The sequence below is a fragment of the Grus americana genome, chromosome 1 (genome assembly GCF_028858705.1).
Source record: "Grus americana isolate bGruAme1 chromosome 1, bGruAme1.mat, whole genome shotgun sequence".
Classification (NCBI taxonomy): domain Eukaryota; kingdom Metazoa; phylum Chordata; class Aves; order Gruiformes; family Gruidae; genus Grus; species Grus americana.
Window position 1 is genome coordinate 41515849 of NC_072852.1, and position 15683 is coordinate 41531531.

The following is a 15683-nucleotide window of genomic DNA, read 5'->3' on the forward strand; positions in this document are numbered from 1 at the left end:
CACATGCATCTTCTCCCCTTGTCAGCAACAAAGCTGGTCTTGTTGTACCTAATGCTATGACAGAGATACAACTATGGTTACTGCTATGCAAATTCTATGTCAGGATGCTTTCAAGAAGCAGAGAGCTATTTTCCTCATAGCACATGGGATATAAAGTTGAGATCCAGTCAATGGTCCTGCTTCTTACGATCTGAACTATCAGTGGTCATGACCAGAGTACTGCCAGATAAAGGATTATTTTTCCCCCCTTTTTTTCCAGTGCGCTGCCTGACAAGGACTACTCAAGTGGTGATCTAAAAACATAGACTCTAGACATGGCAGATGCTGTTGGTGAAGGTTGTCTTGGCAGAAGTGTCCCTCTCCCAGGGGCTGGATGGGTCATGCCTCCTCTGGAAGTCTGATTTAAAACCTCTGTAGTTAACAGGAGTCATTCAGTTGAAGTCAGCGGGTGTTGTGTCAGGTCATTGGAGCCCAATGAGCCATCTGCTCTAACAAGCCTACCCTTCCTAAACCAGAGGTGCACTTTATTCCCTTGGAGCAGCATTTCTCATCCAGTGAGCTGTGATCCCCCCAGGGCATCAGGGAAGGCAGTGATGGCAATTGGAGTTGTCTTAAAACATGGAATGAAATTGCTAAATGTATAAAGAAAAGGTGCCTTGCAGAATTAATGCAGGGTGTTACATGGGATTATTGTGATCAGCAAACTTTACTGTTACACTAAATAAAAGAAAAAAATATGTCTTGGTATTAAGCCAGGTCACACTCCTCCCAAAAGATAACAACACTGTAAAAATGAAGGTTTCAAAGGGGATGCACGCATAAAATAGAAGGTAGCCAAGAGAATAATGTCTTCAAGAACAGGCTTCAAATGTAGAAGTGGATATTTAATTCTAAAGTAAGAGGTGGGCTCTGGTGTATGGCATGCTTCAGGCCTGCAAGGCTCTTGCTGTAACATCCTGATTTCTGCCAGGTTGTCAGCTTCCTGAATTCCCTGGGGAAGCAGGTTGGCAGGCTTGTGGAACCTCTAGCAAAGGTTGTTAGTGTCTTCTCCTAGTGCCAGAGGGAGAACACACTGTGGTTCTCTCTGGTCTTCCTTCATCTTTGGTGAATTCCTGCAGAGGGAGAAGGCTGAACAACAGTCTTTTTTCAATTAGACATGTGTAAATAATGGATTTTGACTTTTTATTTCCATGATCAAAATACTGAATGTATTCCAAATTCCTCCTACCTGCAAAGGAGAATTGAACAAAGCCTTCAGTTTGACCTGAAATACTTTACAGAATGTGAAAAAATGACCGCAGGTTTTTCTTTACTGTTCTTCATCCCTTTCATCCTTTTCTTTTTTTCACATACTTCAATTTTAATGAAAAAAAAAAAAAAGAAAAGAAAGTCATGATTTTAAAATGTAAGATAGGACAGTTTTACTTTTTCTGAACCCATTCCTCTTTTCATTATATGCTGAAATTATCACTAGTCTTTGGTACAGTGGAAACATTTTTAGTGATCATACTATTCACCAGAAATTAAGATGTTCATTGCTATTTACAGTTTGTGCTTGTCAGAATTTACCTGTTGTACCTTGTATATAGTTACTGCTTCACATTTTTGAAACACTCTAATAAGATAAGAAAAACTCTCTTTTTTTTTTTTCAAGTCCTGACTTTCTTTTTGATGAATGATTTTTAGCAACTGTAGACAGGAAGATTTTCTCATGCGTAGTAGTTAATAACCTGACTTCAGTTAGATGTGATTTGTTCTAAATCTGTTGCACATTTCTTAGTGTATATCGCAAGTGTCCCTCACTATGGCAAACAACTGTTACTTTACAAACACATTCATCTGTTCTGGTGACCTGGTATTACAACTATTTTTAAATTACTTTGACTATTCTATGGAACAAATGCTTAAATATTAAGAGACACTACAAAAAATGTTGCAGAGTGTACAAATTATTTGTGAAAGTACACTTTTTTGTACAGCAAATACTTTTGACTTGCTATAGAGAGGTAGACTGTTGATCAGTTATAACAAATATATGGAATTTACCATAAAATTTTTCAGGAATATTTTAGTATTTTCTCTGATAATGCTGCCAAAGTCATTCTAAGAATTTTAGTTAGGTTACTAATATTTTTAAATTAATCCTTGAGGTGATTTTTCTGTAGTGGTATCTGAGTATGGCTATTGTATTGTTTTTATTTAAAGTTCTAATGAAAATAGCCCAGGGCTTCTGGAAAGGAAGCAAGGGGAAACAACTCACATTTTTTCTCACTTTAGAAAAGAATAAGAAAATATACATGGCAGTGATGTCATCTAGGATTTCTAATAACTTCTTGCTCTGCTGTAAACAAAAGTGTAAATTATTTCTAGCAAAGTGTTTGTGGTATCCTCCATCAGTGACTGTGCGTTATAAAAACAATAGCATCTTATAAATGTCAAAGGAGAGGTCTGAGTTGTAGGGCTGAAGGTGCAAACCTAGGTACTCAAACTTGCGGTAGGAAGGAGGGGGTCAGTCTGGTTCTATTTGAGAGAGAAATGAGAGGTTTGGATTTTTTTTTTTTCTTAGTAGTTAGAACTTCTGTTGAAAGATTGGTAATGGTTACAAATGTAGGTGCAAAGGAGTTATGTGCACTCTCAGCCCAGAAAGCCAGCCATACCCTGGGCTGCATCAAAAGAAGCGTGACCAGCAGGTTGAGGGAGGTGATTCTCCTCCTCTACTCCGCTCTTGGGAGACCCCACCTGGAGTACTGCATCCAGCTCTGGGGGCCCCAGTATAAAAAGGACATGGAGCTGTTGGAGAGAGTCCAGAGGAGGGCTATGAAGCTGATCAGAGGGCTGGAGCACCTCTCCTGTGAAGACAGGCTGAGAGGGTTGGGGTTGTCCCTGGAGAAGAGAAGGCTCCGGGGAGACCTTAGAGCAGCCTTCCAGTACCTAAATGGGGCCTACAGGAAAGCTGGAGAGGGACTGTTTGCAAGGGCATGTAGTGATAGGACAAAGGGTAATGGCTTTAAACTGAAAGAGGGTGGATTTAGATTAGACATAAGGAAAAAATTCTTTACTGTGAGGGTGGTGAGGCACTGGAACAGGTTGCCCAGAGAGGTTGTGGAGGCCCCCTCCCTGGAAGTGTTCAAGGCCAGGTTGGATGGGGCTTTGGGCAGCCTGGTCTAGTGGAGGGTGTCCCTGCCCATGGCAGGGGGGTTGGAACTAGATGGGATTTGAAGTCCCTTCCAACCCAAACTATTCTATGATTCTATGAGTTAAGGAAAAAAATGCAGAATTTAGGTTGACCATGTAAAGTTTTTTATATTCATAGGTATTATGACAGTGTCATTACTAATATGATCCCTCATAATATTTTTCTGGTATTTTTGTCATTTAGACACACAAGGAGCTATGCTGCATCAGGACAGCAACAGTATGTGGTGTATATGCCTGTTGTCTGAACAGTCCCTACCTTATTAGTTCCCAAATGTGGAAGGTGCTTGGTGCAGATTGTCAGGTGGCTGTGAGGCTGAAGGCCATCTTTGAATTCCCTCCCTGCATCTGCCACCAGAGTTGCTGTGAGATGCTGAGCAAATCACATAAACTGACACAGTCTCATTTAGTCACTAATTGCGTGTTACTAATTTTCTTAATACTCAAACTAAGGCACCTGTGACCAGACTCAAAGCTGTATAAAGTGTTCGCCACTGCAATAAGATATAATGGGGGAACAGTGCTTAAAGTGTGTGCAATAAAACTATTAAGTATACTTGACATTAGAATTAGTCTCAGTCTCTCTTTGTTCTCCACTGTCTTACATAAAAATAATAATAGAACCTAATCTTGCAAAGATTGTGAAAAAGAGCTTCAGTAATATTTGCGGGGCAGTAGGTGCCATTGCAGTGAGTGATGAATTATGCACCTAAGCTAGAAACCTATTGATCTTTTATAGGAGTACACATGCTACTTTTATTTATATTTAAATCTGACCCTGCAGAAGATTTTCTGTTCTTTCTGTTATTTAAATTAATGTAAAATCAAATTCTTAATATAGTGATCAAACACCTTGTGGGAAAGTAAATAATAATTATGCATTATTGTTCGGTCCAACATAGTTATAAAGTAACACAACCTATCTGCCTTTTGAAATGAAAGCAGCAAACAAACAACAAAATTATGCTAAACAAATCTCACGTCTCAATCTTCATTCTGTTTTATTTACTTAAGCTTCTCTTTGGAGCAGTATCTGAGAACTTTAGAGTCTTTATTACTTAACAACTCAGAATCTTCGTATAAGCTAAGGAAATCAGGTAATCCCCATCTTTGGAGGTAAAACTTGGTCAAGATAAGCCTATGCACATTAAAAGACATTGGTGCGTGAAAGTTAGGGGCTTCAATTTCAAGCTTATAAGTCCTAGCCTTTAGACTGAATTCTGGACCAAGCTGCTTATATCATGGATGACAGCTGAGGAGGTGTTCATCTGAACCAGCCAGCCAGGTAGGCAGAATCTCACAGACCGTCCCCTGCCACAGCCCTCTGCTAACCAAGAGGGAATTTGTGGAGGCCAGCGGTAAGTCCGTGATGGTGCCTCTAAGGTTCCTCCGTACATTTCCCGTTCAGTGGTTGTTGGGTGAAAGGCAGAAGCAGACCCAGCAGTTGAGGATGGTTGGCATGCTTCGACATTACCCGTTGCCTCAAAGCCCCTGAGAGACCTGGGTAATTTCACAACTGTGTTCCAGTTTAGGGGTGACCTCGGTGTGAGCCATGCAGCCCTGGCAGCCCGGAGCTGTTCTAGGCAGGCAGAGAGGCACACAGGGAAACTTTACAGGCAAAATAAAACTATATTCAGCATTAGGCAGGTGGCAAATGAAAGTTTGCAGCATTGCGGTTTTTGAGCTTTGGTACCTGAGCTCCATCTCAGACACCATTAAATGCCTTTTCTGCATTTGCCAAAAGACACACGTTGTAATGCAGTAAGTTGAACCTTGATTTTTCTTGCATGTACCTATTTTTTTCTTTCTTTCTGTTGTCCTATTCCCTATTATGGACACATTTGGCCACTGTCAAATTGAATGATTTTTTGCATACTTGGTTGGCTGACTCTTTTTTTCCTAATTTGCTGATACAGTCAACTGTGCCAGTAAAGCAATTATGCAAAATTGTGTATAAAGGTTTAATGATACAAAACAGTGTTCATCACAAATCTAATTGTGATTCTTACCATCCTTCCATAAACTAAAGGTTTTAAGATGTTTGAATTAGGATCTCTGTGGTTAATATCTATTTTGTTAAAAAATATATTTAGTTTAGCAGATAAAGGAACATTTAATGTACATGTCACTTAACTTTGGAAGGAGGCAATAAACAAAAATAGTGACTTGGAAGTGTTCAGATAATGTTTTATATGCTTTCAGGTGGTGATTATGAGAAGTCTGCTTTATTACATGTCTCATTAGGTTACAGTGTTATCTGTTTTATGTTACAAATGATAACTATGGTTGATTGTGCACTGAGTCTAATACAACACAAAAATAAAAATATGAAGATGGACATAGTAACAAAGCAGAATAATGTGTCTGAATACTGAAAACAAAGAGATAGTGGGTTAAAACCGAACTGACAGGTACAGTGTACTGAGGTTTGATATCTGGTTTCCACTTGGGTAACTGAACTGGTTGAGGAAAAGAGCAGTAAAGCAATACTTGGTAATGCTCTCACTGAAGCCGAAAATCCCATTGGCTTTTCTTGGTCCAGAATAAAGCATTTAGAAACATTTCAAAATTGATATTTCTGCTTCATGTTTGCATTGATATTTTCTGATTTCTGCCCTGCTGCTTTCCTCGGAACCCTGGCTGGGATTTAATCCTACCACAGAAAGTATTAGCGAGTCAGATACTATTATTAGGACTGACATTTAATAGAGTCTCGTTTGTATCAGGTCATTATGTACTTCAGGGAGAGACCTTCTGCCACAGCCACTAGAGACGAAGTACACACTGCTTCCCCTTGGCTACGTCCATCAGACCATGTATGAGGAAGGAGAGCAAAAAGTGTCTCTCCTTTCTTGGTTAACAGTTCTCATTAACTGTATGTCATCTTCACACCAAGGAAGCGTTAAGGACTGTAAGGACAGGGAATAATGAATAACTTGGCGGTGCTTTCTGCTGCCTCGTGTATGGGGAGGGAAGCTGGTCACACTTGGGTGCTGAATTATGAAGGTGAGTTCTGTTCACTTGGGTGCTCCCCGTAGTCAGATGTGTGAGCTGTTTTGTCCTGAACACAGCAGTCTGGGGCTTGTATAAACAGCTTTAACTTACTGCTTTCTGAAAACAGAGGCCTGAAGCAGTCATGGAGGTTTCAGGAATGTTAATTGTTTGTGTACATGAATGAGCTTATAAATGGTTGTTTTTGCAGTCTTCCATAGCTCATCAAGGGTAACTGTGTCACTGCCAGAGAAAAGAAAAGAGAACAATTTTATTTTTTTTTTTTTCTCCACAGTCTACTAATACTTTCAGGGCTCGATATAATGTGCCTTTAACAAACCGTGAACTTCTCTCCTACTGAGCCACTGCATCCTGCCTACATTCAGTGTAGGCAGAGAACCATTATACTAATCCACTCTCCCATCATATCTCTAGCAAACACATGTAAGTGTTTTTCTTTGAATATTTATTTTGATGCAAGGAGTGTTAAGTCTTTTATTTGGCAACACAAACAAGTAGGAGATTGTGACTTCTCAACTTCGTAACCTTTGTGGAAGTTCTGGTTTTCAGCTACGACATGTTTTGGCAAAGGTACCATATTTGGCTTTAAGAGAGTAATCCTGCAACCTCACAACAACCTTAGAATAGTTCACCTCTGCAGGTGGGATAGCTTCAAAATGTAGATGCTGAAATGATCAGTCTTTTGCTTTGTTTTTTTAACAGGTACGGTTATATGCAAGGCCTGATGCAATCCGAAGAGGATCAGGGGACTATGCTCTAAATATTACAAGGAGACTCATTGAATTTTATGAAGATTATTTTAAAGTGCCCTATTCCCTGCCAAAACTAGGTAAGATTTCCCTTAGAACATGAAGTTCACCCAGAGACAGGAGACTAAGTCAGCTTTTTTAAAGGAAATTTAAGACTGTAATGTACTAGATTTCAAGGTAAGAAATGTTTGGGTTAAGAAGGATGAATAAGTAAGGAATTTTTCATCTCTTCTTTGCAGAGAAAGGTAAGTCCAGTTGTCCCTTTTCCAGCCTTGGAAGCAGACGGTACTTAAATTTGTTATGCAGTGGGACTCTAGGAAGAGGACTTGAGACCTTTCACTGATAAGTGGGTTGGGGTTTTTTTTGATGCTGTTTATTTTGGTCCTTACTTTAATTAGGTAGCCACCGGGAGATATTTGTTCTGTAATACTTGTATCGTGATGCCTCAGCCTTAGATGGGGAACAGAATTGAAAATATGTGGAAACTGGGAAACTGTAACAGTGCAAGGCAGTATTTTTTTAGGCTGGTTTATGTGGTTTATTAATGATGATTAGTACATAAGCTTAATTATATTGTTGCTTATTGAAAGAATTGCTGTGAACTTGTTTTGCTGCTCAAGTGACCTACATGTAAAAGCTGTCAATTTCTAGTATTTTTAAAATAGTTTCTTCTCCTTCTCCCTTTCCACACAACAATTGTTCTCCTACACACTTGAATACTTTACACCATATTATTACACCCTCCCTCCTTTGGAGCGTGTTTGATCAAGATCCAGAAAAGCCTATTGCTCAGCAGCAGGAAGAGAGCTTGCATTTGATCAGAAGTGTTAGAGTTGGAACCACAGGTGATCCTCCCAGGAGCTCAGGGTATATTTCATTGAATCCCTTGCCTGCTGATTAGCTTTATTAGTCTTACAGCCAACGGTGTAGGAGATAGATAAAGTAATTGATGTTGCTAGATGAGGGCGTTGCATGAATTTTTTATAAGAACATTGTGGTGTTTGTTTCCTGTCATCTTTAGATGATGAGTTACAAGAAGTGTATTCCTGGAGAAAGGTGCTGTGGGTTAAACATGGCACATGCATCAGACTGTGTGTGTGTCCTGTATGTAATGATGATTTCATAAAGGAAGTTGTAGACTTACCAGTGCCAAAAATTTAGAAGGAAAAAAAAATAATAAAAACCTTCCCATTGAATACAAAGGACAAACAGTGGGACTCCAATCATTACTTCAGGTAGTTTACTGGTGATGCCAGGTAGCAGCAGGCAGTAGTGACTGTATCTGCTTCAGAATATCTTGCACAATTGCAACATACGGTCTTTCAACTCAACATGCTGTATGCGTTATCATTATGCTGTATATCATTATATATCTTTTAAAAACGTCTCATCGGAAATGAATATGTTCCAGTTTGGATCTCTTTGGAATAGAACAGGAGGAATAGTCACAAGTAAAATTATATTTTTTAATCACGTATTTGTAGTAAAATTGTGGAGTTAATATGAAAAACGGCTTGAAAAATTCTAGTTATTCTGTAATGCTACTATAGGAAATAGTTTGCAAAGTTCGTTATGCTATAATAAGCTTAAAAGTAAATATAATAAGGAAAATTTATAATGTAAGTATAATTTATAATGTAAATATAATAATGAAAATTTAAAAACTATGACAAATATTTTTGAAAATTTGATTTGCATATGAACATAGGTATGTTTGTTCTCAGTTCAGCAGAACACTAAGATCACTACATTTAAGCATGTGCTAGTGTCTTTAACCTGAAGGAGTGCTGAATAATTTTTTATTATTTTACTGGAAAATGGAAGGTTGAGGACAATAGTCTGATGGGTGAATAGAAAGACTAAAGATGAAAACACTGTAGTCTTTCTTTGATAGTGATTTTGCATTAGTTGTTTAACAAATTTTCTGAGGGTAGAGACAAAACAGCATTGGCTACAGCAGTGGAAAGAGTGTACATCAGGAGGATGCGTTGATACAGAAAACACGCCTGTGCTCTCTGAAACCTTGGGACTATCACTCGATACACTGCTGTCACCACTGCAAATGATTGAGTACTACATTAGGGTTTTAAGAAAAATCAGAATTTTCTGTGTGGGACATTTTAGGAGTTTTTCATTTTATTTATAAATGAAATGTGAAATACCTTCAAGTGGGAGTGAAAATTTAAGAATGTACTTTAAAAAGCTTTGTAATGACAGCGTCAGTTTTGTAGAAAATGTTCTATTTCAAACGTAGATGTTTTAAAAAATGAAAAATTTTGTTTCATGTATTATCTAGTTCTAATAAGAGTGAACTAAACCAAATGTAATTATTTTGGTTGAAAATACTTTTTATTTTTTCAAAAGAGTTCTGTTGTCAAAATACTGACCAGCTTACTATGCAGGTGCTGTATGAGCTACTAAGCAATACGTTAGTGTCAGTGCTGTATGCTGGGGTGTGTGTGGGGACAAGGGACCTGCAACCGTTGGTGAAGCACTTCCATCGTCTATGTGGTCATCCATTTGAACTCTGTATGGTAGGAATATCCAAGGACATTCAGGTGCTTCAGATGTGTTGCTATATCAGAGGGACCTGTGTTCATTTGTTCACTACTTCTGTCATTGAGGTCCGTTTCCACGGATCCTTGACATTTGAAACTAGTGCTCCTCATCTGAGTTTGCAGTAAATCAGCTAGTGTTCTCTACAGGAACCACTTTCTCCTGACACTCTTAACTACTTAACTCTTTTTAAACAGGCTTATTTACTGCACTTACACATGCAGTCAGATGTCTGTGCTTGCTGTTGCCAGTTATGGGCTCCTCTGATGACTTGGCAGCCTCTGTTACTATTGGGAACTGTGGAGAATCTGGAAGAACCTTTTTGTCACCCAATGACTAAGATTTTTTAGGTCTTATATGGCCTGTACTGACTTCTGAGTGCATTGGAATGGTAGATTTGTTTACCATTTGATGTGAATTCTGGTAATAAATGTGAATTGGGGATTTTTCTCATTTGAATAACCGGTTTCCACTGGTAAAAGTTCTACTTAGCTTGTAGATATGTGCTTTTCCCCCACATCATACTCTGAACTGGAAGATGCTTGTGTAGGGTTTTAAACTAATAATTTTTGTATGAATTTCATTTCTGAAAAATAAGTCAGGTCTTTAAAAACCCCAGATGTTTCCAAGACTATAATATCAAAACTAGTCAAAATGAGGGGTGGATAAAGCATTCGGTTTAATTAATTCTAAAAGGATATGCAGTAGGGGTTTTAGTTGTGTTTCTATGGCTGGTGAATATAAAATACATTTCTGTATTTGTATCACGTATTTATTTTTAATCCAGGTTGCACAAAAAAAAAACCTATTTGTATGCACAGAGCTTTTTCTTATGAGGATCTTTGAGGCTGGAATAGTTTCCCTATGGGGAACGATTAGGTAAGCAAGCACTCTTTACGTGGGACAGTTGCGACTCTTAAGTTGTGAATGATTTGGGGTGGAGGGGTTGACTGCCTTTTCCAACCAAGACTCAAGGGCTACCCAGTGAGGTTAGCAGGAGATGGATACAAGACCGAGAAAAGATCACTGTTACTGCAGCAGGTGGTAAATCTGTGAAACTCCTTGTCAAAAGAGATTGTAGATGCAAAAAGATTGTACAGGTCCAAAGAGAGACATGGACAAAGATTGGAGAGGTGCTCCAGGGGAGGAAATCCCATGGTTTGAAAACAGAAGCTGGGAAATACTCAAGAGAGTGCTATTTATACTTCCCTGGTCTTACTCTTTCCCAAACATCTGCTTGTGGCTGCTGTTGGAGAAGAGAATACTGAGCTAGGCAGTCTTTTTGTCTGAGCGGGCAAGGTTATCTGTATGGTCATAGTCTTCCAGTTTCCCAAGTGTTTCTACTAAAGGGCCACAGAATCTCTTTTCCAGAATACTTCATGTGCTGGAACTGGGAAACTTTATAAGGCTTCAGTTATGAAAGACTGACAAAACTTCATGTGCGATGCATAAACGAGCCACTTGCATGAAGATTTTTGGGTTTCTGGGCCTTGGTTTTCCTCCCCTTAACAATATTGCAGTATCACAGTGTTAGTGGGATGCATTTACTGCTTCTCTGAAAACTCATTTTACAACTCAATTTATTTTATTCTGAGTACTGTAGTTAGATGCCCATGTAATTAGTGTAACCACTATGGGTTGTATAAAGGAACTTGGGTGTCTCAAGGGTCAGTTGCCTTTGAGTTAGGCACTGTGCACCTTGCTTGGATTCATTCAACTTTAGGCACTCAACTGGCATGTCTAAATTAGCAAGCTGATTGCCCTGGGTTCCTTATTTCATTGGTGGAGGGGAGATCTTCCTGGGCATGGTTCAAATCCAGAGTCTCCCACTGGAACTGCCTAGATAAGGGAAAAAATGTTTTATTAACCATTAGCAAGTTTGCTGATGATTCCAAACTGGGAGGTGCTGTTGACTCTCTTGAGGGGCAGGAGGCCTTGCAGTGGGATCTAGATAGACTGGAGCATTGGACAATGATCAACAGCATGAAATTTAACAAGTCCAAACGCTGGCTTCTGCAGCTGGGACAGAGTAACACTAGGCACAGGTATAAATTGGGGGAGGAGTGGCTGGAGAGCAGCCCTGCAGAAAGGGGTCTGGGGGTGCTGGTTGGCAGCAGGTCAATAGGAGTCAGCAGTGTGCCCTGGCAGCCAAGAGGGCAAACCCCATCCTGGGGTGCATCAACCACAGCATCACCGGCCAGCCAAAAGAGGGGATTATCCCGCTGTATTCAGTGTTGGTGTGGCCTCACCTGGAGCACTGTGTGCAGCTCTGGGCCCCACCATTTAAGAAGGATGTGAAGGTCCTGGAATACGTCCAGAATAGGGCAAAAAAGCTGGTGACAGGGCTGGAAGGCATGTCCTGTGAGGAGCAGCTAAGGACTCTGGGTTTGTCTGATTTGGAGAAAAGGAGGCTGAGGGGCGACCTCATTGCTCTGTGCACCTTCCTGAGGAAGGGAGGTGGAGAGGGAGGTGCTGAGCTCTTCTCCCTGGGATCCAGTGACAGGACACGTGGGAATGGTTCAAAGCTGCATCAGGGAAAGTTCAGACTGGACATTAGGAAGCATTTTTTTACAGAGAGGGTGGTCGAACATCAGAACAGACTTCCTAGAAAGGTGGTCGATGCCCCAAGCCTGTCAGTGTTTAAGAGGCATTTGGACGATGCTCTTAACTCCCATGCTTTAACTTTTGATCAGCCCTGAAGTGGTCAGGCAGTTGGACTAGGTGATCATTGTAGGTCCCTTCCAACTGAACTATTCCTGTTTCTATTCTATTCTATTCTAATTATAACACCTGAGATTGATTTAAGTGTCATTTGTACCACTTTCACAATGTGCAGACCTGGGAAGGAGACGTATTTAAGGCAGTTTAGTGATGGAGAGCTGTGAATAGGATTGGGAAGAACTTGGGCTTCTCGGAATTAATTCCCCACTGAAAGTGTCCTGAAAGATAGAAATATGAACAGCTGAAGAATCCACTTTGGAACATGGCTGCATATGTTACAGAAAGGCTGGGTGAAAGTAAATGCCCTTGCTGTTTTGTCTTGAGGTCATTGGATATGAATCAATATTTAATTTATAAATACTGCAATTTGTGTGAGCACTATAGTGTTAAAATATATGTTTAAAAGAATTTTTTCCCCGTAGACTTTAGGAAGTCTCTGTAGATTTACTGTACAGCAAACTTTGGGGTTACATCTGTTGTATTTAATGGGTTTTTTCCTTACAGGTATGTTCAAGGTACTAATTACCTGGTTCATGCAAAAATGATATGGTTGTTTTTTCATTATGCAGCATAAAACACTTTAAAGTTGTGAATGCAAAGTCTCAGAAAATGATTTTCCAAGGGATTTAGTGTACGTGCTGCACAATGGAAGACAAGATTGGACCATTAACATTTGCTCTTTGAATACTTTTGGAGAATAGGATTCAATTTTTAAAGTGTGTCATGGAAGAATTTAAACTCTTTCTTATGATGTAAAAAATAACCATGTAAAGAAAAAGTTCAACAGGGAACTGTTCTGATTTTTAAAGGAAACTCATGTAGCTCTGCTCCATTCCCTGATTGTTGACCGTGAATATTTTGGTGAGAGAGAGTGCTGCTGCCTGTTGCTGCATGAGGTGTTGCAGGCCCAGAATAAAAGCATGAAATGCTGTTGTAGGATGACCAGGTGACTTGCTGTGAGCACTAGTGATGAACTGTTTGTTTTGATTTAATTGCTTTACTCTTTGACATATTCCTAACCTGTTCATTGCTATATTGCCTTCTGCCCTGCTTGATCTTCCATCATTTTCATCAGCACTCTTTCTGCTGCTAGTACTTTCTTACATCCCCTTCATTTGTCCTTCCATTTGTCTCTGTTGCTCCTTCTATGATGAACCTCCATGTTGTTGCCTGCATTCTCAGCTTTAGTTCTGCTAAAAGTTTTGCAGTTCCTACCCTCGTCTTTGTCTTTCTTCCTAGCAAGGTGGCCTCTTCCTGCCACCTGTCCAACTCTGACCTGGAATTGCTGTATTACAGCAAGCAAGATAACTAATTTTTCCTTCTCCATCTGTAAAATGAAAACAATAATTAGTACTTCTTTGATCTTGTTTTTACAGTAGTTGAAAATGATCGTCAGTTTGGTTGCCTCTTGATTAAGAGGTTTCCAACTTGAAAATTTAAGAAATGCTGATCTGATCTGACCTCCAGCATGGCAAGGCTTATAGAGTTTCATAGTGTTCTTATGACACGATAACTGCAGTATCTGTCTGAACTGTACACAGTCTTCCTGAAAGATGTCCAGTCTCTTCCGCTGAGAGAGAAGCCATCACAACCCTGTAGGAGAGAGGGAAAGCAACATTAGACTCTGTTGAGTCTGAATGAGTTGTTAGTTATATGGTCTTCTGAATCGAAAAGAAGGAAGCGTAGGAAGGGAGATAGATGGTCTGGGAGTGGGATGTACAACTTCTAGTATGAGGAAGGGTGGGAAAGGAGGCACTAAGGACTTGATTCATGTACTTAAACATTATGTGGTACTGTTTAAAATGCCTTTGGATATCCTGAAGACCCCTAGCTGCTGCTGCTGCTGGCCTCCAGATAAGATCCTATTGGTCCATGGCTGGTCCATACCTGACAGCTCCTCATGGATTTTTTTAATAACATTGAGCATCTCAATTGGGGCTATGAACTGTATTTAAGCAGCAGAATTGAAACCTACTATTTTCTTTGACCAGGTACTTGAAACACGGCTAGTGCCTCTGCACACAGAGGACTATTTGTTGATACAGAGCATTCGTACACAGAATGAACTGTGTCACTTTTACCCTGACCTTTGAAGCCTCTGTTTTGAGGTTGTGGTTTGGTTTTTTCTTTTTAAATTTCTAAGCTCTGAGCACTTCAAAACACCAACTGGTCAGGGCTCCAGAGGGAAAAATTCCAGCTGCAGCCGTAGGAAAAAGCAATGTTTTTTCTCAGAGCAATGCTTTGAAATATGAAAAGGAACTATGAGTTACTAAACTGAAATCAGTCCATATGAAATAGTCCGTAGGAAACCAGTCCATAGTCTGATGTTAAGAAAAAAATAATCTTCACTTCGGACATTTTCTTACTGTTTTGCTCTACACTATGTTAAATAGTAAGCCAATTCATTCCAATAAGTAGTATAATACAGCTCATAATGGGCATTGTAACTGGTTTTGGAAGTTTATTGACAGGAACCTGATCTCTCTCTGGTGGCTTGGTGCAACAAGTCTGATATTGTTTGCAGGAGACAGGAAAAGTTACATATAGGAATAAAGCAGCTTTATTTAGAATAAAGATGAATGGGCCCTGGTGGAAATAATCCTCTTCAAAGTGAAATGTTTTCATTATGTAGCAATTTCCCTCCCTTCTTAATTGTGACATGAATAGAATCCAAAGCTCTCAAACAAGGAAAATGTTCAGATAGTAGCGCTGTTGCCTGTAGCTGTTCAGCCAGCCCATAGTAAAAGGGTGACCAAATCCGAGAGTGTCCCCACTGGCTACTCAGCTAAATCAGCTTGACTTTTAAATTATTAATTTAAAAAAAAAAAAAAAAAAAAAAGAGGATAATGCTGTTGCTATGAGAGTGTTACAGGATATGGGATGGTGGGAGACTTAATGGAAATGTCAGGGCTTTTTTGAGCCATGAAAATCCTTCATCTGAATGTAAATAGATGTTTTTCTAAGCTGCTCGGCAGTAAGTCATTTGAATAGTTACCACCAATGTAGAAGTGGGTGCACTGAATTGTAGCCATCTAAAAGCAGTGTCTACTCTTAAGTTCTTTACATTTTGGAAAACATAGATGCCTTCAGAAAATGATGCATTTTATCATAAGTTAGGAGGTACCAGTGGAGGGGTGACTGCTGACTACAGAGAGGGCACTAATCTGGCTAGTTTAAATTTGATCTCTGGTTTTTAGATGGCTAAAAGATGAGGTGAATTCTTCTCTAGAATTTATAAAATGGGATAAGATCTTTGACAGACACACAAACTCCACAGAAATTATGGGAATCACCAGGAAACTGTGTGAACTTTTACCTGGTATGAGATGGTTAAAAGCCTAAAAGTGCATGAATCCAAAATACTTTTCAGATAGCCATGGCTGAAGTAGTTTTCATTATAGCTCCTTTCACTCTGCTTGAGCAGAGCTCTCATCCTTGATTGTCTTCTCC

At 39.6% G+C, this 15683-nt stretch overlaps 1 protein-coding gene across 2 annotated transcripts in view; it reads left to right on the forward strand.

Moving 5' to 3' along the window:
• Positions 1–15683, forward strand: part of TRHDE (thyrotropin releasing hormone degrading enzyme) — a 222951-nt gene that overhangs the window by 34638 nt on the left and 172630 nt on the right. For both annotated transcript variants that reach the window (XM_054807940.1, XM_054807947.1), the window contains exon 3: positions 6910–7036. In XM_054807940.1, the coding sequence (XP_054663915.1) occupies positions 6910–7036 (127 nt within the window). The remainder of the gene's footprint in view (positions 1–6909; positions 7037–15683) is intronic.